The sequence below is a fragment of the Myxine glutinosa genome, chromosome 9 (genome assembly GCF_964187855.1).
Source record: "Myxine glutinosa chromosome 9, kmMyxGlut1.1, whole genome shotgun sequence".
Taxonomy (NCBI): Eukaryota; Metazoa; Chordata; class Myxini; order Myxiniformes; family Myxinidae; genus Myxine; species Myxine glutinosa.
In genome coordinates, this window is record NC_136269.1 from 63094784 (window position 1) to 63121324 (window position 26541).

At 43.9% G+C, this 26541-nt stretch overlaps 1 protein-coding gene across 3 annotated transcripts in view; it reads left to right on the forward strand.

Moving 5' to 3' along the window:
* The window catches only part of BIRC6 (baculoviral IAP repeat containing 6), a 538457-nt gene that overhangs the window by 140494 nt on the left and 371422 nt on the right, over window positions 1-26541 (forward strand). For 2 of the 3 annotated variants that reach the window (XM_078784400.1, XM_078784401.1), the window contains 9 exons: window positions 1172-1324; window positions 9075-9178; window positions 9320-9451; window positions 12182-12421; window positions 12589-12772; window positions 15142-15213; window positions 15623-15730; window positions 17274-17404; window positions 19130-19301. In XM_078784400.1, the coding sequence (XP_078640526.1) occupies window positions 1172-1324; window positions 9075-9178; window positions 9320-9451; window positions 12182-12421; window positions 12589-12772; window positions 15142-15213; window positions 15623-15730; window positions 17274-17404; window positions 19130-19301 (1296 nt within the window). The remainder of the gene's footprint in view (window positions 1-1171; window positions 1325-9074; window positions 9179-9319; window positions 9452-12181; window positions 12422-12588; window positions 12773-15141; window positions 15214-15622; window positions 15731-17273; window positions 17405-19129; window positions 19302-26541) is intronic. The other variant, XM_078784399.1, reaches the window with a different exon arrangement.

Genomic DNA, 26541 nt, shown 5'->3' on the forward strand with positions numbered 1-26541 from the left:
CACGGCATTAAAAAAATCAGGGTCTAAGGGGGTTTACCGGGGTCAAAGTGGATCCACATTTGACTCCCCAAAATAGGAATTTGCTTTTTCCTCTGAAACTACACACACGATTTTGATGTAACTTGACCACAACCTTCACCACCTGTGATGTACAAAAGTATGTTCACGGCATTTTAAAAAAATCTACCCCTTTTGTAGTCGACGGAGGGTGGGGGGTGTGTGGGTTTGCCCCCCAAAATAGGTATTTACTTTCTTCTCAGAAACTACACACGCAATTTCGATGAAACTTAACCACAACCTTAATCACCCATGATGTACCAATGTTTGTTCAAGGCATTAGAAAAATTGGGATCTTAAGAGTTATATGTGGTTGGGGGAGGGGGAGTTGCCCCCCAAAATAGGTATGTTTTTCTTTGTTTAAAGTCTTATGATTATGTTAGTATGATTCTACATGCTTCCCTTTCTTCTAGCAACCATTGAAATTGGTTTAAAATACCCTTAGTCGGTGCAGTATACTGTTTATTCCACCAGGTTATTATTTATTTGAGCGCCAGGGGTATTGCCGCTATGTTTTTGTTTTGTTACAATGCAAACCAAATAAATACATACCGTATGTGGATACCAAAATTTATTTTTATTTTAACAGTTTCCTGGAAGAAATGGTGCATTATTTCAAAAAAGTGCAAGGGTGCCAATATTTTTGGCCACGACTGTACAATGTACATACGTGACAAAGTGAGAGTCGATTGCAGTAATTTTGTTGTTGTTCTGGGTTTCATCAGTGGCATAAGCTTAAGGACAATACTTCTCAACCATAGCCTATTCCTCATTTTCAATTTAAATTAAGGTCCTCCTGCAACTTTTTGTCTGGAGCGCACCATACGGGCTTGTTTGTGTCAAGGTTGTGTTTGTAATTCAGCGTGCAGGCCTGTTCCAAAAGCTACACTGCTGTGCAAAACAGTGTCGCACAATTTTTGGGGGATTTTGCTCAGCTCAAAATGAATATTTTCCCACCTATGACCAAAAGCCATAACAGTTTAATGCATAAGTGCAGTATGTTGTTGCGTTGACATTTATCTTGCTGATTACATCAATTTGAAGGAGTGCTTTGGTTTTTTTCAAATAATGTTTCTTTTGTTTTCTTTTTTTTGTATTATTTTGGCACATAAAGCAGGCATTCTCGATATTCCTCTGGTGAGCTGGGTATTGATGTTGATTTCACGACTCATGGACTGCGTAACGAGTGCTGATGAAGAAGGTGGAGCTTCGGCGTTGGGTGGCAGGAAGCTCCCTCTCGACAAAGAGCTTGAACGTTTGTTAGCAGGCAAGGCCTCAATCGTCTAAATTGTGTGAAACTGCTTAATGTATGTTTTTTATTATCATATCTTCAATATAACTCATTACTATTTCGTTTGCCTGAGTGATGGAACTTGTAAACATTCCGTCACATGTGCCGTACACACTCCTTTCCATCTTTTTCCACAATATTTTCCTTGCTTCCACAATAGTCTTCTTGACTATTTTTTTCTTCCCTGTTCCACAGCTTTCCAACAGACTCTATGTTCTCATATGCCCCTCTTCTCTTCCTATTATCAAAACTGCTATTTTTTTTCTTTCACACTTCTGTTCATTTATTGTCACCCATGATGTGTAGATAGCTTCTAAATTATTTAATGCTCAAAAGCAGGTTGTCCAATTTTTACATGAACAATAGGATGCATCAAATGCCCCGTGTTCTCATATGTTCTCATATTGATCGAGTCATACTCTGTTTTTGTTAAACTAGTCCTATATATAATTTCTGTAAAATATTTCGGATTTTCGATTTTGTTTAACCCCCCACCAGGATCGGGTACTGCTCATGGGTTGCTTTGGCCAAGTATGAGATTTTTTGAATTTATCAAAGCAAGGACACTTTCTTCTAGTAATTCAGGGTCTCCGATTCCAAAAATAGCATTTAAAAGGCAGTTGGGTCAAAATTGGAAAAAATTTCGTTGAATTTTTTTTTGAAAGACTGGTAATTGGGTAACCAACGAATCTAAAAAAGAATAGTTTTTCAAAATTTTTATTATTCTCTCTTTGAAACATGACAAATTTTCGTTATTTTCTCTTTAATCACTTTCATCACTTTCATTGTTGCTGATGGCTGCCACTTCACTGTCGTCTGCCAACAAAATGATGGAATAACAGCACCAATTTTCTGCACCTTCCACTTACATGCTCACGAACCTGGTGATGGTGCACCTTCTGTGACAGGACCTTGTCCTAGGTGTCGAAAGATACTATGTCAGTCTTCATCGGCTGCAGGAACGGGCGATCCTCCGGCTTCGTGACCAGCTGCTCAAAGTTGGCCGGCCACAACCCGAGGGTTGCATCTAGTCGTTGTTACATGGCGAGCGTGGGCTGGGTTGATCTACGCGAGGTCGGATCTTCCTCATCCTGCAGGTGGTGTCCAGAATCTGAATGAGCAATATGCATGCCTGATGGTCATATACAGTGGGTACGTTGGCCTTCTTGTAAAAGTCGGCGACCTGGGCCAGAACAAGATACAAATATGCCCATTTGGCGGGAGCACCAGGACAGCCGGTGCACTTTGCCTCCACCTCCTTATCGATGTGAGGCAGCGCAGGACTTTACGGCAAGTGGGGAGACGTTTTCCCATCATCAGTGCGTCCTCTTTATTCTTCTGCCTGGTGCTGCCGAGACCGAGCATATCACTGGCCTGTCGCGTTGCCAATAGCGTTCTGGCCTTGAGAGAGAGTCCAGACTGTCTGGCATACGAGCAGGTGTCACCTGAGGTGTAGCAGATGTTGTATGGCGACTCGGGTGGCATTTGTTGCCCGACTGATCATCCATACTATCTAAAAAACACGGGACTGGAAATTGGATGTGGAAACTGGATGTGAAATTCCACACTGGATGTGGAAATTATTGGACTCTGGTCTGGTAGATGGAACATGGCCTTCGATCCTGGAAAAACTCATTTTTGCACTATCGCTGAGGAATGATCATCAAATGAACCCACCTATCTTTTTACTTGGTGATCCACTGGAATAGTTTCAGTCTCTTGATCTACTAGGACTCACCATCAGGCATGACCTTTCCTGGGTAGACCACATACCAAAGCTGGCTTTCAATGCAAAGCCACAGACTGGGCATCTTCTGTCAATCCAAGTCCTTGGAAAATCAGTGCTACTCACATTGTAGAAGGCCTTTGCCATAGCTCAATGTAGTAATGATCTCTGTTATGGGCTGATACCCCAGCTCAATGTCGTAATGATCTCTGTTATGGGTTGACACCCCAGCTCAATGTAGTAATGATCTTTGTTATGGGCTTGACACCCCAGCTCAATTTTTTTTTTTTTTTTTTGTATACAAGATCGAGGCTCGTGAGAGAGCGAACATTAATCATACAAAAAGTCAAACCGACACACAAAACACAAAAAATAAGGGGAGCGGCAGACAAGATGGGGAGAGAGGGGGAAGGACACAAACACAACATTTGAGAGCAGGGACAACGGGAGAAATGTGGGAGGGTGAGGGCTTTGGGGGAGGTGGGAGAGGTATAAAACATATGAACACTGCAAGGACTTCCAGGAAAGAAGTTGGAATTTCCAAAAAGTGGATCTGGGGTGAAATTAGCGGGGGTAGAAAAGATCAAGGTTTTGGATGGGGGAAGATAAGAGATGGTGGTGAACAGCTGTTTTAAAGACCTGGAGGGAGGAGTGGGATTGAAGAGAGTGAGAGTTTGTTCCAGAGGCGGGAGAAAAGGGGAATGAAAGAGTGAAGGTGAGCAGAGAGCCTAGATTTTGGCAGTTTAACCATAAGAGGGATGCTGGCAGATCTTGTGCGACCTGGAGGAATATTTGGGGGACAGAGCACAGAGAGAGCTGGGGGAGCAAGGCCGGAGAGGAGTCGGTAGAAGACAGAAAGACCACCAACCTGCCTGCGGTGAGTGAGTGAAAGGCCCTCGGAGTTAACTTCATCGCAGGAGATTCCAATGATTCTGAAAGCTTTGGTTTCAACAGCGTGAAGCCGAGCTAGGTGTGAGGCAGGAGCACCACCCCAGAGGGGGGGGGGGGGGGGAACAGTATTCCATTGAGCTGCGGATGAAAGCCTTGTATGTGGTGAGGAGCTCAGGTGTGCCAAGGAAGGACTTCGCACGACGGAGGATGCCCAGTCGGCGACTGGCTTTGGAGGCCAGCTTGGAAATGTGGTTTTCCCAAGAAAGATCATGGCAGATAGTGAGACCCAAAAGCTTGAGTGACAGAACTTCTTGGAGAGGATTGTTGAGAAAGTAGATGGGAGGGTTTTCCAGTCGGTCCTTTCGGAGAGACATTGTAAGAGTGTGCGATTTGTCAGGATTGAAAGACATGTTCCACTTGTTTGACCAGTCTGTGATTTTTTCCAGGTCTGCAGAGAGTGAGGAGGCTGCAGACTGCTGATCTGAGGGATGAGGAATGGAGCGGCAGATAGTGGAGTCATCAGCAAAGAGATAGAGAGGATTTTCCAGAGTCGGAGAGATCATTGATGAAGACCAGAAATAGCATAGGGCCCAGAACACTACCTTGGGGAACTCCAGACAGAACTGGAAGGGGAGATGAGAGAAATCCATTCAGGGCCACACGTTGCCTTCGACCAGAGAGGAAGTCCGCAAGCCATGACTGGAGGTTTCCATGGATACCATAGGAGGAGAGTTTGGTGAGCAGAGCTGGGTGCCAGGCCGTATCGAAGGCACGTGATATGTCAAGTGAGACAGCTCTGATTTTCTGTTTGGCATTGAGGACCTCCATCCATTGTTGAGACAGCAGAAGCAACATGTCCAGAGTAGAATGACCTGGTCTGAATCCAAATTGATGATCACAGATCAAGCCATTGGAGAAGAGGAAGGATTTGATATCCGAAGCAATGATGGATTCCATGACTTTGCTGATAATTGGAAGCAGGCTGATTGGTCTGTAGTTGCAAGGATCTTTTTTTGCACCTTCTTTGTGTAAAGCGGTAATGTTTGCTGATTTCCAAGATGCTGGCAGATGACCTTGAGCAAAAGAGAGCGTGAAAAGAACAGAGAGAGGGTGAGATAGAGTGGCAGAGCAGGATTTTAGGACCCGTGGGCTGATGCCGTCTGGTCCAGTTGCAGAATCAGAGTCGAGGTTTGACAGAAACTTCACCTTGTCAGGAGAGAAGGACACAGAGTCCAGGAGCAGTTGGGTTCGACTGGGAAAGGTGGGAACAGAGAGAGATGGGTTTGGGACACAAGATTTTGAGGCAAACACAGAGTTGAGGCATTCGGCTTTGTCACGTGCGGTGTCAACTGTGTAGCCATTTGAGGTAAGGGGGGAGATGGAGGGGGAACAAACACCAGAAACGGATTTGACCAGACGCCACCAGGATTTGGAGGAAGGAGACAGGTTTGAGAGTTCAATCTTGAGTGTGGAGAGATAGTACTTCCTGGCACTCCTGAGGGTAGACACACACTTGTTCCGAGCTTGGTGGAAGGAACTGAGATTGTCTTCAGTTGGATTTGCCTTCCAAGAGGCAAAGGCAAGTTGTTTCAGGGCAACTGCCTCACCACAGGATTCAGTGTACCATGGACGGGAGGAAGGGTAAGACAACTGAAGACGAGATGGGATAAATCTGTGCATGAGAGAGAGCAGTTTGCTTTGGAAGAATTCCCAGGAAGAATTTATGTCAGAGGCGGTAGAGATGGGAGACCAGTCCAGATGATTGATGGCTGCTTGCAGCCCGTGCCAGTCAGCCTGAGGGAAATGCCAGACTCGTCGGCGCTGAGGAGGCTCTCTGAGAATGGCCAGAGAGATGTCCACTTTAACAAGCACATGATCAGAAGAACTGATTGGAGCAGAAGAAGAGCAGCAGACATTTGCAGGGATGTTCGTCATAACCAAATCCAGAAGAGAAGATACTCCATTGACTGAGATCCGGGTCGGGAAATTGACAGATTGTGTCAGTCCCAGTGAGTCGCAGAAGTCCTTTGCTGAGGTGCCATGGCTGGTGAGAGATGAACCCACACCCAGCCAGCTGGCATGATGACAGTTGAAGTCGCCACATATGAGGAAGAGAGAGTTTGGATGAGTTGATAGAAGTTGGTCCATGTTGTCCGACAGCGAAATGTAAATGGAGTCATCACTGTTTGGAGGACGGTACAGAACACATATGAACAAAAGGTGGGAGCAGAGAGGAAGCCGTAGCCAGAGGTACTCCTGGGGGTGGGTTCGAGAGAGGGCAGTGCAAGGAGAGTGAGGAAGAGAGTTTTTGATAAAGATAGCCACCCCACCACCAGGACAAGGCTCAGGTCTATCATACCGGAGGAGGGAGTAAGCAGGAAGAGATATTAAGGAATCAGAGACATCTTGAAGGAGGAAAGGTTCTGTTAAGCAGATCAAGTCTGGATTGTCAGAAGCAACCTGAATGGAGAGATCAATCAGGTTTGAGCGAAGGCCCCGGATGTTTGAGGTCCATCTATCTATAATTCCAGTAATCTCTGTATGTCTGTATGTCTGTGACCACTGTTTCTCGACAACCACGGGTCCGATATACTTGAAACTTGCCAGGTATATTGCTGGGGACCCGAGGATGTGCCTTTTCAAGGTTTCATATTAATCGGACAAGTAGTTACCGAGCTATGTCCAAAAAACGATTCAACCAATCAGAGAGCAGCGAGTTATCACGTGTGCCGAACGTGGCGAACAGACTCTGCCTCGGACGGCACATTTGAGAGCGTATTCATTTATTTCACGTTGGCAAACTATGTTGCCGCTATGTTGGCGTTAAACTATGTTTTAAAACTAATTAAAACTAATTTGCGATTCTTTCGCTTTCCTGCGCGTTTGTGCACGCTATGGCGATTTCTTTGCCAAACTCCGCAAGCCGTTCGCTTTGGACCAAACCATTTCATGTAAATAGAGGGGGGGGATTGTCACCGTACTCGCAAGCCGTTCGCTTTGGACCAAACCATTTCATGTAAATAGAGGGGGGGGGATTGTCACCGTACTCGCAAGCCGTTCGCTTTGGACCAAACCATTTCATGTAAATAGAGGGGGGGGGGATATAATTTTAGATATATATATAGTACGGGCATGCCCTAGTACCGTTAATGAGGAGAGAGGGGGAGCATCGGGTGCAGGACAGGGGAGGGGAGGGGTAGGGTCAGATGAAGGATGAGAGGGGGAGGTAGGAAGAGCAGTTGATCGTGTTGCAGATATTACAGAAGAGTTACAAGAAAGGGAAGGATGCGGAAGACGAAAGGTTTGATGGTTATGGGATGAGGCACAGTGAGGGTTTGTTTGAGGGGGGGGGCAGAGGAAGGCCGAAGGTTGGGGGAGGTGGAGGTATGAGATAGAAGGGAGATGAAGTGGGGAGGAGGCAGCTTTGAGCAGGGAGAATTTGGGAGGGATGGTTGGGGGGTAGATATGAAGGGTTGGGGGGGAATTTTGGATGGGAGGGGCAAGGGGGGAGTTTAGGAGGGGAGGGGCAAGGGGGGAGTTTAGGAGGGGAGGGGCAAGGGGGGAGTTTCGGAGGGGAGGGGCAAGGGGGGGGATTTGGAGGGGAGGGGCAAGGGGGGAGATTTGGAGGGGAGGGGCAAGGGGGACGTTTAGAAAGTGGATGATTAATGAAAGATGAACATTTATAACAAATTGGGTTTGTTGTGATTTTCAAGTTAGCGATCCGTTTAAGAACGATGGAGGAGGGGTGGAATAAATGAGAATTTAGAGCATGTAGTGAGAAAGAATTATACGAGATTGAATATTTTTTTGAAATGGAATGAGTTGAAGAGGAAATTGAAAGGAGCCTTTTAAATAGGAAGAAAAACAGCGTGTTGTAATAAACCACTGAATAAAACATTTCAGGGGAAAGTTTAAACATATTTAAACAGAACAGTGAATAACAATCTTATATTCACAAAAATACCAATGGGGAGAGGGACTTGATGGACAACCACGAGTCACTTGAACAGGGCAAAAGGTGCAAGGCAAGGGGATAATGGGGGCAGGGCAAGACAGCGCACATGGGCAGAGGCAAAAGCACACGAGGAGAAATTTTTTATTTTTTTTTGGGGTGGGGGAGGGGGACAACATTAGACAAAGAGTAGATGTTTGGTGAAGTTTGGGGGAGAAGGGAATATCAAAAACCTAGCAAAACAGCAAAGGAAGGAACAACCTTCGATGGGGGAAGCCTGAGGCTGCAAGGCCTCGCTCGAGACGCGGCAAACAAACGATTAATTTATGAAAGATAAACACCGAGAAACTTCCAAGGGGCACACTATAGGTTCACACACCGAAAGATAAATACAGTTTCGACAAAATACAATTGTGAACAGACTTAACTTTGAAAACGTGGAAACTTTGAAACTTTGAAAACGGGGCGGGACATGGAAGCGCACATGGACAGAGGCGCACGATGGGATAATGTAGTAAATATCTTTGTTATGGGCTGACACCCCAGCTCAATGTAGTAATGATCTTTGTTATGGGCTGACACCCCAGCTCAATGTAGTAATGATCTCTGTTATGGGCCCATAGCTCAATGTAGTAATGACTTTTGTTATGGGCTGACACCCCAGCATTACATCTGTCTCTCCCAAGTTCTGTGGAATCTAAAGCTCTCAAATTATTAGTATCTCCTGTGATGAGGCTGAAACTCAAGGTCTGTTACTCTCACATCACAGGCAGAGCGGCAGGCACTCTTTTCTCCAGTCTCTTCCCCTATATTGCTCCCTCTTCTGTCTCAGTCCTCTGACCCTCCCCAGCCACTGCATGATGCACAAATTCTTCCAGTAACATTTTCCTGGTTAAACTTTTAAAATCTAGGCTGACTGCACACCTTGTCTCTTATATTGCTCACATTTCCTGTCTATGGAACCACCTTCTAGAGGGCACTGCCATCTCTTGTCATCCTCAATTCTGACCCATGATCTTTATTACCCCAGTGAACCTTCTTTCACCCAACCATCTTAATTGCTAGTTTCAATGTTTCTCCCTCTCCTCTTTTGTGGTTCCGTTTACCAATACCATGCACCGTTAATGACATGCTATCTTTCTACTCATTTACCACAGGAAACCAATGGAGCTTTGTCACCAACAGCTTCCAGTCTCAGAATCCCACTCGTGCCACCAAAAATTGCAGCAAAATCCGCAAGCAGCTGCTCTACCACAAACAGGTGGGTGCTTTTTTTCTTCTTTTAACACCTCGACAGTGATGCTCCTCATCGAGCATGTTGAGCATTTCTCAAGCAAGATCTCTAGTTTTGTATTGTTTGTTTTGCCTGTCGATAAACTTCATTGATGAGAATTTCCTGCAGCAACTGAGCATCTTGAAGGCCAAGCAGAAAGTCCTTGTGGAGCAGATAGATAAGGAGAAATCACAGTCCAACAAGGGACCCTCCTATAAGCTGCTTGTGGAGCAGGCAAAATTGAAGCAAGCCACATCCAAAGTAAGCATAACATAAACACCTCTTTAATAGCACGATGGTGAAAAAGTCAGCACAGATATTGCTATTGCAGATCAAGAAAATTGTGAAACTGATTGTCACAGTGATTCCTTCCTTTATTACAATTTGGTGCCACCTATTTGTTGTGTATGCATGGATAAACTGTATCCGCAGCTTTGGTAGGGTGAGGAGGTTTGAGGCAGTGGGGTTGGCTTTGTGATCAAGGGGAGGGGAGGATGTATGGTGTACAGTATAGGGAGTGTATGGGGCAAAAATTCCTACCACTCACTCTTTATTACTCATTTTGGACTTGTTTTGTGTTTGTTTGTTTCTTCCACAATTTGCAGTACACCACTGTTATAATGTCCTCACTTTTGAAACAATTGTGTACAAAATTATCATTGTTTTTTTAACATTATGGAATGCAATTGGAATATGGAATTTTTTTTTAATGGAATTTTTATATTATGGAATATAACATTATATAACATATATGTCTGTGGTCGATGTTATATTCCGGTCGATATATGCCTGTGGTTCCGGTCGATCGCTGAATTAACGCCACGGGGGTTGACTCAGTCTGTCATCCTTCCGAAGTCGGCAAAATGAGTACCAGTTCACTGGTAATTCCCTGTTTGTCGTAAAAGGCGACAAAAAGGGTTGGCGGCAGGAAGGGCATCCGGCTGTAAAACATTGCTTCAAAAAGGGGACCAACAAAAAAAACAACAACCACGGTGCCCGAAAAAGGCCAATCCCCGCTTTGCGGGGGGAAATGGCCTCTACTGGGTGTTTTTTTTTTTTTTTTTTTTTTTTAACATTATGGAATGCAAACCAGCACAGGGGAATTCAATTGAGTATGAACGCGAATGTTTACGACGGGTTTGTCATCTTGTAGTATTTGTAGGTTTTGATTAATTCAAAACCTTGCCATTGAATTCTAAATGCCAACAGGATTAGAACAGCACCGAAAACGCCGGGTCTATCTCCGGACACCTGCTAGTCTATAATATAAAGAGTTCATTATTATCAGACCTGAGGTAATCTATATACTCTACTGACACTCTGTAGGTTAAAGGTCTTCTTCTAAAAAAAATTCAATAATGAAATTGGAACCAAGTTGTCTAATTTAATAATAACAATGGAATAATGTACAGATTTTGTGCAGCATGTGCACCCTTGGCAAATTGTGTTTTAAAATTACATTTGCAGCATTTTTCTCTGGCGGTACAGCGTACCCCAGACCACAGCGACTTGTGCGACCAAGCAGGCATAGTCACATTTTAGGCTGGCTGCTTACCTCCTCCATCGGAGGAGCGATGTTATGTTGTCACCCCTGTTTGTCTGGTTTTTGTTTGTCTGGTTTTTGTTTGTCTGGATTTTGTTTTTCTGGTTTTTTTTGTCTGGTTTTTATTTGTCTGGTGTTTGTTTGTCTGTCTGTTTGTTTGTCTGTCTGTTCAAGTCTGTCTGTTTGTGAGCAGGATATCTCAAAAGGTTGTGGCCAGATTCAGCCAAAATTGGGCTTGCAGGTTGGGTGTATAACACAGCCAAATTGACTAGAGTTTGGTTAAGATACGGATCCAGATAATATATATTTAAAGTGATTCCTCACTATTGAGAGAGGGTACAAAACGATATATAGCACGATATGTCAAAACGTTACGGACGGATTTGGCCGAAATTTCGTGGGTGAGTTGGGTAGGTGACAAGAACAAACTGGTTAGATTTTGGTTAAGGTACGGATCCATTTCCGGCCTATCAGTGGGATACAAAACGTAAATAGTTCTGTCTGGCGGAGGTATGCACTCTACTGAGTACTGTTCTAGCTGAGCCTGTGGTCCGATGTACACATCAAGGCTTATGGCCTCGACTAATGCACCCGGGTGACTTTGGCACAGTGCTAGAAAGTTGTCTAATTTAACCATAACATTTTTGTGTGGAATTTAACCACAAGTCGTTTTTTACTTGAAACATGTCACCGGTCTGCAAGAGCTTCGCGTTACTGTTGTTGGGATTCTTGTTAGGGGTTGATTTTTGAAATGTGCACCCATTGGCAGGCAGCTGTCGGACCACACCCACATCTTTTGCTTGACTCCACCCACCATCCCACCAAAAAAGAATAATATGGCCGCCATATAACCGTGGGGAGGTTGACATGGATAAGAGGTGTCGAGTTAATATTTTTAATAGTGCATTAATTGTGTGTTTCCCAATCATGCTGTTCATCTTTTAAGAGTGCTTCAAATGCGCATTTCTCAATCAGCCCGTTACCAGATTTTGTCACAGGTTGTGACCACAGTGGGGTCATTCTCGTTATACCTTGAATGTGGATTAAGTCCAAGTTAACTGCACCTGTTCCTGAAGGTGTTTGTCCACACCCGGATCTACTGTGATTTATATACCCCGATGAGGCTCTCCATTGTTGAATACTTCATCTTGTTTTATGTAGGAATGCAAAAGGAGTCCCTGTGTGAATGTTCATGTAGTTTTGCGATATTTCAGTGTTGGAATTTAATGTCTCTGGTTGTTTATTGGTTTTCCACATCTATGACAAATTTTTAAGTGGAAAGGTTAACTGTTCTAAAAAAATAGTCTGCAATGATATTTATGGAAAGCAGTTTTAAAGAAAACAGACCATATGGTCACAAACAAGTTTGACATGTGCACCTCCTTTATTTAATTATCCCATTTAGTTTTCAATCCCGTTCCTTTTCTTTTTTCATCTTTTATTACCAGCATTTCAAAGATTTACTGCGATTGCGTCGAGCTTCAGAGTGGCCGCGGACAACAGTATCAAGTAGCGTGGAGCCTAACGAAACACAAGGCGCCATTGGCTGGGAGGGAGTGCCTGAACCAGAGCCTCTGGCTTTTGCCTTGGCTCATGAGCAGTGCCTTCCAGTTGTACGAAAGCTGTTGGCCTTTCTACTCGCCATGGACTTTACTTGCCATGCTGATCTCTTTCTGTTTGTTTGCAAGGTACAGCACCATTGAGATTAGTGGGTTATGAAGTGCTGCATCAAAATTGCTCTTGTACCATTTTTGATGCAGTACTGTACTATATTTTGAATGGGATTTCATTTTTCTTGTTTGTGCTTTATTATAATCAGCGTTCTTGCATTTGCTTCCTCTGTTTTGATTCCCAGGTGCTAGCTCGGCTCGCTACTTGTACACGACCTGCCATATACTTAAGCGATTTGGCCACGGAGACTCAACTGGAGAGGCTTTTTATGCTCGTTGTTGGCTCTGATTTCAACAAAGGCACCGTGACATGGGGCGGAGCGTGGGCACAGCATGCCCTCATCTGCATGCTCCAGGACATACTAATAGGTATAACCTGGTCTTATACACAGCATGCACCTGTTTGTGGCCTGATTGTTTTGCACTTGATATGGTGTTAGTTGTGCTAAGCCTTTGACACCAAATAATTTCACAATATGATTCCTTTTTCCAGTGATATTCCCATTAAAAAAAAATTGTATACGTAGTCGAGGCTCGTGGTACAATGAATGGATCAGGACGTAACAGACAAAAACTAGTACGGCACTCAGTAGAGAGCATACCTCCGCCAGGTGAAGAGTTTATGTTTTGTATCCAAGAGTAGACTGGAAAATTACAATTTTGTCCACAACTTTTTGAGATATTCTGCTTTATGTAGTTTTTGGCCTTATCTCCCAATGGTGAAGAATCACTTGAAAAATTCTACCAGCTGGATCCAAATCCGGATCTTCACCAAAATCTAATAATTTCGTCCTTGTCACATACGCTATCTCTGCGCAAATTTCGTCCGAATCCATCCGCAACGTTTTGAGATATTTTTCTCACAAACAAACAACAAACAAGAAATATGTCGTGCACAGCACGATACTTGCGAAATCCCTAAAATAAGTTGTTGGCCTATGACTACCTCAAAAATAATTGGTGCTTTAATTCAGTGATCTGGAATGCAAATCTTCTTAAAATTGAAAGTCAATCAGATGCTAAGGCTAACCCCTGCTTTAGCAGGGAAAATGGCCTTAAAATGCCTGTTGTTGTTGTTGTTGTTGTTGTTGTTGTTGTTGTCGTCATCAGATGAAAACTGAGGATTTTAGAAATTTGAATTGGTTGTTGACCTTTGGCCTATGTTGACCTCAAAAATAGTTGGGAGTTGACTTCAAACAACAACAACAACAGGCATTTTAAGGCCATTTTCCCTGCTAGAGCGGGGGTTCGCCTTGCGGGCCCCATGACAATCTTCTCCATTTTGCCCTATTTTCTGCATCTCCCCTTGTTTAACCGCCTTGCCCGCATTTCTTCTTCCACCACCTTTGGTCATGTCTTTCTCAATCTTCCTCTACTTCCTTCTATATTCATTTCCATCAATCTTCTCAACCAGTCACTTTCATCCTTCCTCAACACATGACCAAACCATTTCAACCTGTTTCTCATCACAGCATCCATCACAGGCTCTATTCCCATCATCTTTCGCAATTCATCATTTGTCTTCCTCTCTCTCAACGATACTCTACACATCCACCGAACCATTTGCATTTCCACCTTTTCCAACCTTCGTTGCTGCTCTACGTTCATTACCCATGTCTCGCTCCCATAAGTACTATTGAATGATAGAGCCAAAAACGATACGTAGCATGATATTTCAAAAAGTTGTGGATGATTTACAGACTTATTATTATTATTTACAGACAGATGATTTACAGAGAAAACTCGGTGGATGAATTGTGCAAGTGGCAAGAACAAGCTGATTAGATTTTGGTTGAGGTTTTGATACAGATTTGACCTATCAGTGGGAAACAACGAAAACCTTTCAGCCTAGTGGCATACGCTCTCTCCCGAGTGGCGTCCAATTTTTGTAATGCAGTGACGTTTGGCAGATTTCTAAGTAGATGGAAGATGACCTAGAGCAAATGACGGGGTGAAAAAAGCAGTCAGAGGATGTGCAAGACCAGAAGAGCAGGTATTTAGAACACATGAGCTGATGCCATCCGGTCCACTAGCAGAGTCAGAGCCGAGGGTTGAAAGAACCTTCACCACCTTCTCAAGTGTAAAAGTCAGAGTCCAGGAGCAGTTGGGTATGACAAGGGAGGACAGGTACAGAGAGTGAGGGGCTGGGGACACAAGATTTGCCATTTGAAGTGAGGGAAGGGATGCAAGGGGAGGATACACCAGAGACAGGCTTAGCAATGCACCACCAAGATTTATAAGAGGAAGACAAGTTTGAAAATTCATTTTTGAGGTTGGACAGATGTTTCTGTCTCTCCAGGCAGTGAACACACACTTGTTACGGACTTTTTGGAAAGCACTAAGATTGACTTCGGTCTGATTTGCATTCTAGGAAGTGAAGACACGTTGTTTCAGTGACTGCCTCACCACAGGATTCAATCAATGTACCAATGTACCATGGGCAGGAAGAAGGGTAGGATAATTGAAGACCAGATGAGATGAATCTGTGCATGAGAGGGAGCAGTTTTTTGTGGAAGAATTCCCAGGCTGAGTTAATATCAGGGGCAGTAGATATGGGAGTACAATCCTGAAGAGAGATAGCTGCTTACAGGCCCTGTCAATCTGCTGGTGTGAAATTCCAGACTTGACAACATTGAGTCATCTCTCTGGGAATAGCCAAGGAGATGTTGACTTTCATTAGGTCAGTAATGCTGGTCAATCATTGGATCAATAATGCTGTAATTTCTGCTTGTTTGCAGGGGAGCTGCAGGTTTATGGTGCAGTCGATGCTGTGGATGAGGGCTCGTTGGTGGAAGATCGACCTTTCCGGGGTAACATATTTTCAATCCTGAAGCTCCTAATTTGTCATCTCATTACATTGCAGCAATGATCGCTAAACGACATCAAGCAATACCTTAAAAACACTGCAACTAATGTTTGACAAGCACAGGTAATCTATTGGGAAGCAGCATTTTCATGTGTGAACAAACTTAAAGTGCAGTTAAACAGTTTCAAGATGACTTATTAATACCAGGTACGTACCTTAGTAGTCAATGGGCCGCAATTATATTGGCTGAGTCCAGAGAGAAGTGTAAGATGGGCACCATCAATGAAGATGCACGGGTTTTAGGATATGTTCAATTCAACATTTGTCGAAAAATAAATATCTCCTTATTTGATATTACTGAAGTAAAAATGTTCGTTTTCTATCTATGGTTGTTTTTGTATCACATTATCCAGATGTTGTTACGGTGTCCATTGTAGAAGCTGAGGACGACCCCCAGCCATCCACTTCTTTCAATCTTCCGGACATTCCTGAGAGCGAGCCCGTCACGCCCGATATCACAGGCATGGCTGGCTTATTGAGTTCCAAATTGTCTGTATTTCTTTCAGCCTCAACTTCACTAATCATCAAAGTTTTTGTTGCTCTCACGTCATACCTCCATTCTGAAATAATTTTGGAAAAGTTCAAAACCACGAGATGGGACTACTAGCAAGTCTTTTGCTTGAAATAAAAAGTCAATGACAGGTTGAATAAATAGGAAAGTGGATGATACATTATGTTTGCTGTATTTACAATATAATTTATTTATAAAATGACCAGCTAGCAGCTTTCTTTACCCTGTCATTGGTTCTCAATGCATTTTGTTTAATACTTCCTTGGATATGGCTTGAGTTGAGGGAGCCTTCTACAACCAGCATGCATTTGTTGTCTCATCTGTCATTCGTTCTTGTGTATTTTGTTTGTGTACTCTGTCGTGGCCATGAGGTGTTGCTAGCAAGTGTTTAGAGATGCTTCTTTACCCGTTTTGAAAAATTCCAACAAACGTGACTGCTTCATCTTCATGCTGTCATAAGCAACGAGCATTTCAGGCCCAATTTGATCCACATTTGGCATGAAAATAGTTTCCCTTAATGTAGGCTCTTTTTGTCACAATGAAGCATGATTGTGCAAGTGTTGGGAATTGCTCACATCGTCAAACAGCTATTAGGAGCTGAACTTGGATCATTGTGAAACATGATAGTGCCATCTGCCCCAATTTGTTTTAGGTCATCTCTATCTCAAAACTCAAAGAGATGGACTTGTAGAATGGGTCGTGATGTCCGTCTGTCCGTAAGTCTGGCCGGCAGCTAACTTTTTGTTATTTTTGTTTCTCCTCCCTTATCATCTGGCTGATTGTTCTGAAATCAGCATGAATACAGGCAGGACCTGCAGTCCGCACAATTGCTCGGGCTTCGATTTTTTGATTTCAGAACATGGGGCTCCCAGGGGTGGGGTTAAAACTTCTGGTCTCTACTCGTCTTTTGTTTATCAACCGACTGCTCTGAAACCCGATACTGCACTTCTACTCAATGGCCCGCCCAATTGTTTTGGGGTGAAGTGGTCAAAGGTCAGCCTGTATTAGGTTTTGATTACCGCGTTGACTTAAGAAAGGCTGAAGATCAAAATCTCATCAAGTCAAACTTGGAACAAGTGTGTATACGAATGTAAAGATAAGCAGATTAGATCAAGAGGTCAAAGGTCAGAGGTTCCGTTAGGTATAAAATCTGTTACTGCACTAACTTTTGAACTAGTGATGAGATTTTGATTAAACTTGGTATAAGTATATATTATGATGTGAAGATGTACTGATTCGATTTCTGCATCAGAGGTCATGCCAGGTAAAAATGTGATACATGAGAAAAGCTGAATGGATTGAAATCAAACATGGTACAAGTATGTATAATGATGTAATCATGTAGGTTGAGGCATATCGGTCGACGTCGTGACGTCAAAGAGTGCCATTCTAGTTGAAGATATATCAATAGCATTACTTATAATATCTCTCTGCTCCTTATTTTATTTTCAGAAAATGTGGCCATATTAAAATCAAAGTGTTTTTGTTTGCAGCTGTCCCTCCTTCACCATCTTCAATGGACAAAGACAAAGATTTGGATATGTTACAGGATTTTTCCGAACTTCATGTTCTTCCATTTGACGTAGACCTTGATGAGGATCTGCATGCCACCAAAGTTTTCAAGGTACAATATATTATTTTTATTGGACTGTAATTTGTGAGCTTCAATAGGCGTGAAATCAAACTTTGCTAAACAAAAAAAACTAATTTTAAATTAATGTTTCGTTAATTTTCTTCCAGATTTTTTGCTATAGCTTTAATTACCATTTAAATAGCACTAAACTACTCTGTTTCATCATCAGCTTTGTCCCCTCTGCATTTCTTCATTTGTTTAGTCCCACCATTCTTAATTTGTCTCTTCTCAGCACATTTCATCATTGGTCTCTTCCCAGCACATTTCATCATTGGTCTCTTCCCAGCACATTTCATCATTGGTCTCTTCCCAGCACATTTCATCATTGGTCTCTTCCCAGCACATTTCATCATTGGTCTCTTCCCAGCACATTTCATCATTGGTCTCTTCCTAGCACATTTCATCATTGGTCTCTTCACCAGCACATTTCATCATTGGTCTCTTCCCAGCACATTTCATCATTGGTCTCATCCCAGCACATTTCATCATTGGTCTCTTCCCAGCACATTTCATCATTGGTCTCTTCCCAGCACATTTCATCATTGGTCTCATCCCAGCACATTTCATCATTGGTCTCTTCCAGCGACCCAGAGAGTGATGGTATCCCAGCACATTTCATCAGTGGTCTCATCCCAGCACATTTCTTCATTGGTCTCTTCCCAGCACATTTCATCATTGGTCTCATCCCAGCACATTTCTTCATTGGTCTCTTCCCAGCACATTTCATCATTGGTCTCTTCCCAGCACATTTCATCATTGGTCTCTTCCCAGCACATTTCTTCATTGGTCTCTTCCCAGCACATTTCTTCATTGGTCTCTTCTGAGCACATTTCATCATTGGTCTCTTCCTAGCACATTTCATCATTGGTCTCTTCCCAGCACATTTCATCATTGGTCTCTTCCCAGCACATTTCATCAGTGGTCTCTTCCCAGCACATTTCATCATTGGTCTCTTCCTAGCACATTTCATCATTGGTCTCTTCCTAGCACATTTCATCATTGGTCTCTTCCTAGCACATTTCATCATTGGTCTCTTCCTAGCACATTTCATCATTGGTCTCTTCCCAGCACATTTCATCAGTGGTCTCTTCCCAGCACATTTCATCATTGGTCTCTTCCTAGCACATTTCATCATTGGTCTCTTCCTAGCACATTTCATCATTGGTCTCTTCCTAGCACATTTCATCATTGGTCTCTTCCTAGCACATTTCATCATTGGTCTCTTCCCAGCACATTTCCTCATTGGACTCTTCCAAGCACATTTCCTCATTGGTCTCTTCTGAGCACATTTAATCATTGGACTCTTCCTAGCACATTTCATCATTGGTCTCTTCTGAGCATATTTCATCATTGGTCTCTTCCAAGCACATTTCCTCATTGGTCTCTTCTGAGCACATTTCATCATTGGACTCTTCCTAGCACATTTCATCATTGGTCTCTTCTGAGCATATTTCATCATTGGTCTCTTCCTAGCACATTTCATCATTGGTCTCTTCCCAGCACATTTCTTCCTTGGACTCTTCCCAGCACATTTCTTCATTGGTCTCTTCCCAGCACATTTTTTACTGGTCTCTTCCCCAGTGAAATTCTCTGTTTGGGTCTTCTCCACTATGTTTCTTTTTTTTTCTTTTCCCCAGCATGTTCCTTCATTTTCTTATCCATTTTTTTGTTTCTGTGCACACAAATGTGTGCATGTGTGTGTGCCTCCTCTGATAGCCTGCTAGTTCTTCTTGGCCTGAGCACTGGGGATGGCCAGACAACACCAGCTTCGGATACCCTCCACAGATTAGCTCAATGAGCAAACCCTGTGGTAGTGGCGGGACCAACAACAACAATGGAAACGGCAGCAAGAGTGCTCCAAATATAGCTTCTGTGCTTGTCTCACAAGGTAACCAAAGGTGGATGGGAAAGGGCGGGGGTTGATTTTTCATAGTTGGACTGTTGAAATAAAGAAAACATTTATTTTTTAAAACATCGACATGAGCGATGTACTGTTCGTTTCTAGCAGTATTTGTTATATCGATAGTGGCAGTGTCTCTTGTCCCACTGTATCCCTGCGCATCGAAGAGCGTGACCAAGGGTTGGCGTCAGGAAGTGCATCCGGCCATAAAAACATTGCCTCAAACAGGGAATCATGATTGTCATGGGGCCCGCAAGGCTAACCCCCGCTCCAGCGTGGAAAATGGCCTTAAAACGATCATTCATTCATTCATTTCAGTGTCTCTTGTCCTACTAACAACAACAGGCATTTTAAGGCCATTTTCCCTGCAAGAGCGGGGGTTAACCTTGCGGTCCCCATGACAATCTTCTCCATTTTGCCCTATTTTCTGCATCTCCCCTTGTTAACCCACTTGCCTGCATTTCTTCTTCGACCATCTTTAGCCAAGTCTTTCTCGGTCTTCCCCGTCCTCTACTTCCTTCTACATTCATTTCCATCACTCTTCTCAACCAGTCACTTTCATCCTTCCTCAACACATGACCAAACCATCTCAAACTGTTTCTCTTCACAGCATCCATCACAGGCTCCATTCCCATCATCTTTCGCAATTCATCATTTGTCTTCCTCTCTCTCTCAACGATACTCCACACATCCACCGAACCATTCGCATCCACCGAACCATTCCACACATCCACCGAACCAACCTCTCCAGCCTTCGTTGCTGCTCTACGTTCATTACCCATGTCTCGCTCCCATAAATCATAACACTTCTCACACATGCAGCATACACCTTTCCCTTCAGCTTCAACGACACTCCCCTCCTCGTCAGCATGCCACTCAGTTCCCGAAACATCTTCACCAAAATCTAATCAATTTGTCCTTGTCACATACCCAACCTCTCCAAAAAAAAAAAAAAAAATCCATAACTTTTTGAGATATCCTATTCACAGACAAACAATCAAACAGTCATATAGACAGAGTTGATAACATGAACCGCCTTGCCTGCGAAACACTAGGGTGACAGTAACTTGGCGGAGATTTGAATACAGGCTCGACAGCTCAGATGCGCGAGTTTACCTCTTGGCTATCCTGCTAACAACCACCCACTACTTCCCGAGTCCACAGTACTAGTGTGTTGTACAACTTTTTGTACACCACTCCTTTCCTATTCCATCTCCAGACACTGCATGACGTCATTGCCGGGCACCGAAGGGGGCCTGGCGATGACGTGTGCTGAAAGGGAGTACTCAGTTTTCACTCTGGTTTCTTCTCTTGCTTGCAAGGAAGCTGAAGTTTTGGCACAATAGTGAGCAAGAGCTTTGGCATAATTGTATTTTTTGTTTTTTGATTAATCGATTAATTGATTAATTACTTAATTATTATTGATTAACTAAGTACTTATTTCCTTTCTCATGTGAGTGTGAGTGCCTCAGGCACCTTTTGAGTTAGGAAGCTGATACTTGGACATGACATTGACCAAGTGATTTGGCTGTAAAGGGTATTTTTGATTTCTTGATCAAGCAATTAATCGATTAATTATTCGATTAATAACTTCATTAAATAATTTTTTTAAAGTCACAGCTTCGGAAGAAACTGTGGTGATTTAGTTATTCTATCAGCCAATTGATTAATGATTTAATTTTTTATTATTATTTATTTATTTTCATTATTCATCACTTATTTATTTTCTTTCTCATCTGAGCAATATCTCAGGCACCATTTGAGCTAGGAAGCTAATATTTGGACACGACGGTGATCAAGTGATGTGGCTATAAAGGATATTTTTGATTGATTGATTAATCAATTAATCGATTTATTCTTTTTTGATTAATCAATTAATTATTTATTTTTGCAGATGAATGACCTATTTAATTAATTTTCAAAAAGTTACAGCTTCGGATGAAACACTGGTGGTTGAGGTATGCTATTAGCCAATTGACTAAGAAATTGTTTTATGATTATTATTTATTTATTTTAATTACGCAATTAATCAATCAATTATTGTTCACCTCTCCCTCCCAATACCATCTCTATGTGCTCCATGGTGGTATCGCCGGGCGCCAGAGGTGCCCCGGAAATGCCGCGCTAGAGGATATTTATTTATTTGTCATTGGGGCAGTGTACTTTGAATGTACCTGTACTTGTTCACCTTCTTTTTACTTTGTTATACCAGGATTACTCAACATTCATAATTAAGTGGCAACTGTTCAGTTGTTTTTGTGACTCCTACATGTGATACAATTTCTGCTCCATCTTTATTTCCAATACTGCACTGTTCTTTCTGTACATCTTCTATAAATATAGCCTTACCTTTAAACTACCAATTTTATTCCTTGAATGTTTTGAATTAATCTGCAGGCCATAATATTTTGATGAATTGCTTTGCATGAAATAATATTTTTAGATATATAAATATATAATAACCACCTTTAGAGGCCATTTTTCCCCGCAAAGCGGGGGTTGGCCTTTTTCGGGAACCGTGGTTGTTGTTTTTTTTTGGTCCCCTTTTTGAAGCAATGTTTTACGGCCGGATGCCCTTCCTGACGTCAACCCTTTTTGCCGCCTTTAACGACAAACAGGGAATTACCAGTGAACTGGTACTCAATTATCCGACCTCGGAAGGATGACAGGCTGAGTCAACCCCCCTGGCGTTAATTCAGCGATCGACCGGGATTCAAACCCAGGATCCTAGGATCCTAAGCCGGCACCCTAGCCGCTAGCCCAACACCAGGGTTGTTGTTGTTGTTGTTCATTTTTAGATGAACTGTGAAATTAATTTTTCCTTTTGTCTTCGCTGTTTTGCTTATTTCTTAGATTTTCTCTTCTCCCCCTAACTTCCCCGAACATCGACCACTTGTCTAACGTTTTAAATACCGTCTGGCAAATACCGTAATAAATCGTGTTCTGCTCCTCGTGTGCGGCCTTGTACCCCCGTCGACCGTCGTTGTTTGCTAACTTAAGTCCCCTACTTCGTGTTTTGCTTGGCTCTTAGATTTTTCCCTTCTACCCCGAACATAATACTCTTTGTCTGACGTTTTAAATCCCCACCCCCCCCCCCAAAAAAAACAAAAACAAAAACAAAAAAAAAAACCAAAAACATTTATTTTTCCTTTCTCCACGTGTGCTGTTGTCTCATCCTGTACTTCTGTCCAGGTGTGCTGTTCGCCCCGCCCCCATTATCTCCTTGCCATCCACCTTTTGCTCTGTTCACGTGACTCGTGGTGGTCCCTCTTGGCCCTCCCACCGTCGGAATTTTGTGCATTTAAGATTGTTCACGGTTCTGTTTAAATATTATTTAAATATGTTTAAACTTTCCCCTTCAGTGTTTTATTCAGTGGTATATTACAACACGCTGTTTTTCTTCATATTTAAAAGGCTTTCAATTTCCTCTCCAACTCAATTCCACTTCAAAAAAAATAAATTCAATCCCTTATAACTCTAAATCACTGCATGCTCTAAATTCACATTCTTTCCATCCTTCCTCCATCGTTCTTAATCGGATTGCTAACTTGAAAATCACAACAAACCCAATTTGTTATCAATGTTCGTCTTTCATTAATCAACCACTTTCTAAACTCCCCTCTTGCCCCTCCCCTCCAAATCCCACCCCCCCTTGCCCCGACACTCCTAAACTCCCCCCTTGCCCCTCCACTCCGAAACTCCCCCCTTGCCCCTCCCCTCCTAAACTCCCCCCTTGCCCCTCCCCTCCTAAACTCCCCCCTCACTCTTCCCCTTCAAAACTCCCCCCCAACCCCTCCCATTCAAATCTCCTCCCATACCATTCCTCTCCAATTCTCCCTCCCCCCTCCTCCTCCTCAAAGCTGCCTCCTCCCCACTTCGTCTCCCTTCCATCTCATACCTCCACCTCCCCCAACCTTCGACTTTCCTCTGCCCCCCCTCAAACAACCCCCCACTGTGCCGCATCCCTTCACCATCAAACCTTTCGTTCTCCTCATCCTTCCTTTTCTTGTAACTCTTCTGTAATCTCTGACACACTATCAACTGCTCTCCCTACCTCCCCCTCTCATCCTTCATCTGACCCTACCCCTCCCCTCCCCTGTCCTGTACCCGATGCTCCCCCTCTCTCTTCATTAACGGTATGGACCTCAAACATCCGGGGCTTTTGCTCAAACCTGACTGATCTCTCCATACAGGTTGCTTCTGATAATCCAGACTTGATCTGCTTAACAGAAACTTTCCTCCTTCAAGATGTCTCTGATTCCTTAATATCTCTTCCTGGTTACTCCCTCCTCCGGTATGATAGACCTGAGCCTCGTCCTGGTGGTGGGGTGGCTATCTTTAGAAAAAAACTCTCTTCCCCACTCTCCTTGCACTGCCCTCTCTCCACCTCACCCCCAGGAGTACCTCTGGCTACGGCTTCCTCTCCGCTCCCACCTTTTGTTCATATGTGTTCTGTACCGTCCTCCAAACAGTGATGACTCCATTTACATTTCACTATCTGACAATATGGACCAACTTCTATCCACTCATCCCAACTCTCTCTTCCTCATATGTGGCGACTTTAACTGTCATCATGCCAGCTGGCTGGGTGTGGGTTCATCTCTCACCAGCCATGGCACCTCAGCAAAGGACTTCTGCGACTCACTGGGATTGACACAATATGTCAATTTCCCGACCCGGATCTCAGCCAATGGTGTATCTTCTCTTCTAGACTTGGTTATGACAAACTTCCCTGCTAATGTCTGCTGCTCTTCTTCTGCCCCAATCGGTTCTTCTGATCATGTGCTTGTTAAAGTGGACATCTCTCTGGCCATTCTCAGAGAGCCTCCTCAGCGTCGCCGAGTCTGGCATTTCACTCAGGCCGACTGGCACAGTCTTCAAGCAGCCATCATTCATCTGGACTGGTCTCCCATCTCCATTGCCTCTGACATCAATTCTTCCTGGGAATTCTTCCAAAGCAAAATGCTCTCTCTGATGCCTAGATTTATCCCATCTCGTCTTCAGTTGTCTTACCCTCCCGTCCATGGTACACTGAATTTTGTGGTGAGGCAGTTGCCCTGAAACAACTTGCTTTTGCCTCTTGGAAGGCTAATCCAACTGAAGGCAATCTCAGTTCCTTCCACCAAGCTCGGAACAAGTGTGTGTCTACCCTCAGGAGTGCCAGGAAGCACCATCTCTCCACACTCAAGAATGAACTCTCAAACCTGTCTCCTTCTTCCAAATCCTGGTGGCGTCTGGTCAAATCCGTTTCTGGTGTTTGTTCCCCCTCCATCCCCTCCCTCCCTTACCTCAAATGGCTTCACAGTTGACACTGCTCGTGACAAAGCCGAATGCCTCAACTCTGTGTTTGCCTCAAAATATTGTGTCCCAAACTCATCTCTCTCTGTTCCCACCTTACCCAGTCAAACCCAACTGCTCCTGGACTCTGTGTCCTTCTCTCCTGACAAGGTGGAGGAGTTTTTGTCAAACCTCGACTCTGATTCTGCAACTGGACCAGACGGCATCAGCCCATGGGTCCTAAAATCCTGCTCTGCCGCTCTATCTCACCCTCTCTCTGTTCTTTTCACCCTCTCTTTTGCTCAAGGTCATCTACCAGCATCCTGGAAATCAGCAAACATTCCCGCTTTACACAAAAAAGGTGCAAAAACAGATGCTTGCAACTACAGACCAATCAGCCTGCTCCCAATTATCAGCAAAGTCATGGAATCCATCATTGCTTCGGATATCAAATCCTTCCTCTTCTCGAAATGGCTTGATCTCCGATCATCAAAATTGGAAATCAGAGCCGTCTCCCTTGACATATCACGTGCCTTCGATACGGTCTGGCACCCAGCTCTGCTCACCAAACTCTCCTCCTATGGTATCCATGGAAATCTCCATGCATGGCTTGCGGACTTCCTCTCTGGTCGTAGACAACGTGTGGCCCTGAATGGATTTCTCTCATCTCCCCTTCCTGTTCAGGCTGGAGTTCCCCAAGGCAGTGTTCTGGGCCCTGTGCTTTTTCTGGTCTTCATCAATGATCTCTCCGACTCTCTGGAAAATCCTCTCTATCTCTTTGCTGATGACTCCACTCTCTGCCGCTCCAATCCTCTTCCCTCAGATCGGCATTCTGCAGCCTCCTCACTCTCTGAAGACCTGGACAAAATCACAGTCTGGTGAAACAAGTGGAACATGTCTTTCAATCCTGAAAAATCTCACACTCTTACTATGTCTCTCCGAAAAGATCGCCTGGACAACCCTCCCATCTACTTTCTCAACAATCCTCTCCAAGAAGTTCTGTCGCTCAAGCTTTTGGGTCTCACTATCTGCCATGATCTTTCTTGGGAAAACCACATTTCCAAGCTGGCCTCCAAAGCCAGTCACCGACTGGGCATCCTCCGTCGTGGGAAGTCCTTCCTAGGCACACCTGAGCTCCTCACCACATACAAGGCTTTCATCCGCAGCTCAATGGAATACTGTTCTCCCCTATGGGCCGGTGCTCCTGCCTCACACCTAGCTCGGCTTCACGCTGTTGAAACCAAAGCTTTCAGAATCATTGGAATCTCCCGTGATGAAGCTATCTCCGACGGCCTTTCACTCACTCACCGCAGACAGGTAGGTGGTCTTTCTGTCTTCTACCGACTCCTCTCCGGCCTTGCCCCCCCCAGCTTTCTCTGTGCTTTGTCCCCCATATATTCCTACAGGTCGCACAAGATCTGCCAGCAATCCTCTGATGGTTAAACTGCCGAAATCTCGGCTCTCTGCTCACCTTCACTCTTTCATTCCTCTTTTCTCCCGCCTCTGGAACAAACTCCCACACTCCCTTCAATCCCACTCCTCCCTCCAGGTCTTTAAAACAGCTGTTCACCACCATCTCTTATCTTTCCCCATCCAAAACCTTGATCTTTTCTACCCCCTCTAATTCACCCCAGATCCACCCTGTTTGAAATTCCAACTTCTTTCCTGGAAGTTCCGGCAGTGTCCATACGTTTTATACCTCTCCCACCCCCCCTTCCCATGCCCCCCCCCCAAAGCCCTCTCCCTCCCACAGATCTCTCGATGTCCTTGCTCTCAGATGTTGTGTTTGTGTTCCTCCCCATCTTGCCCCATCTTGTCTACCGCTCCCCATGTTATATGTTTTATGTGTCCGTTTGTCTTTCTGTGTGATTAATGTTAGCTCTTTCACGAGCCTCGATCTTGTATACAAAAAACAAACAAAAAAACAACAACAAAAAAAACTCTTCCTCCT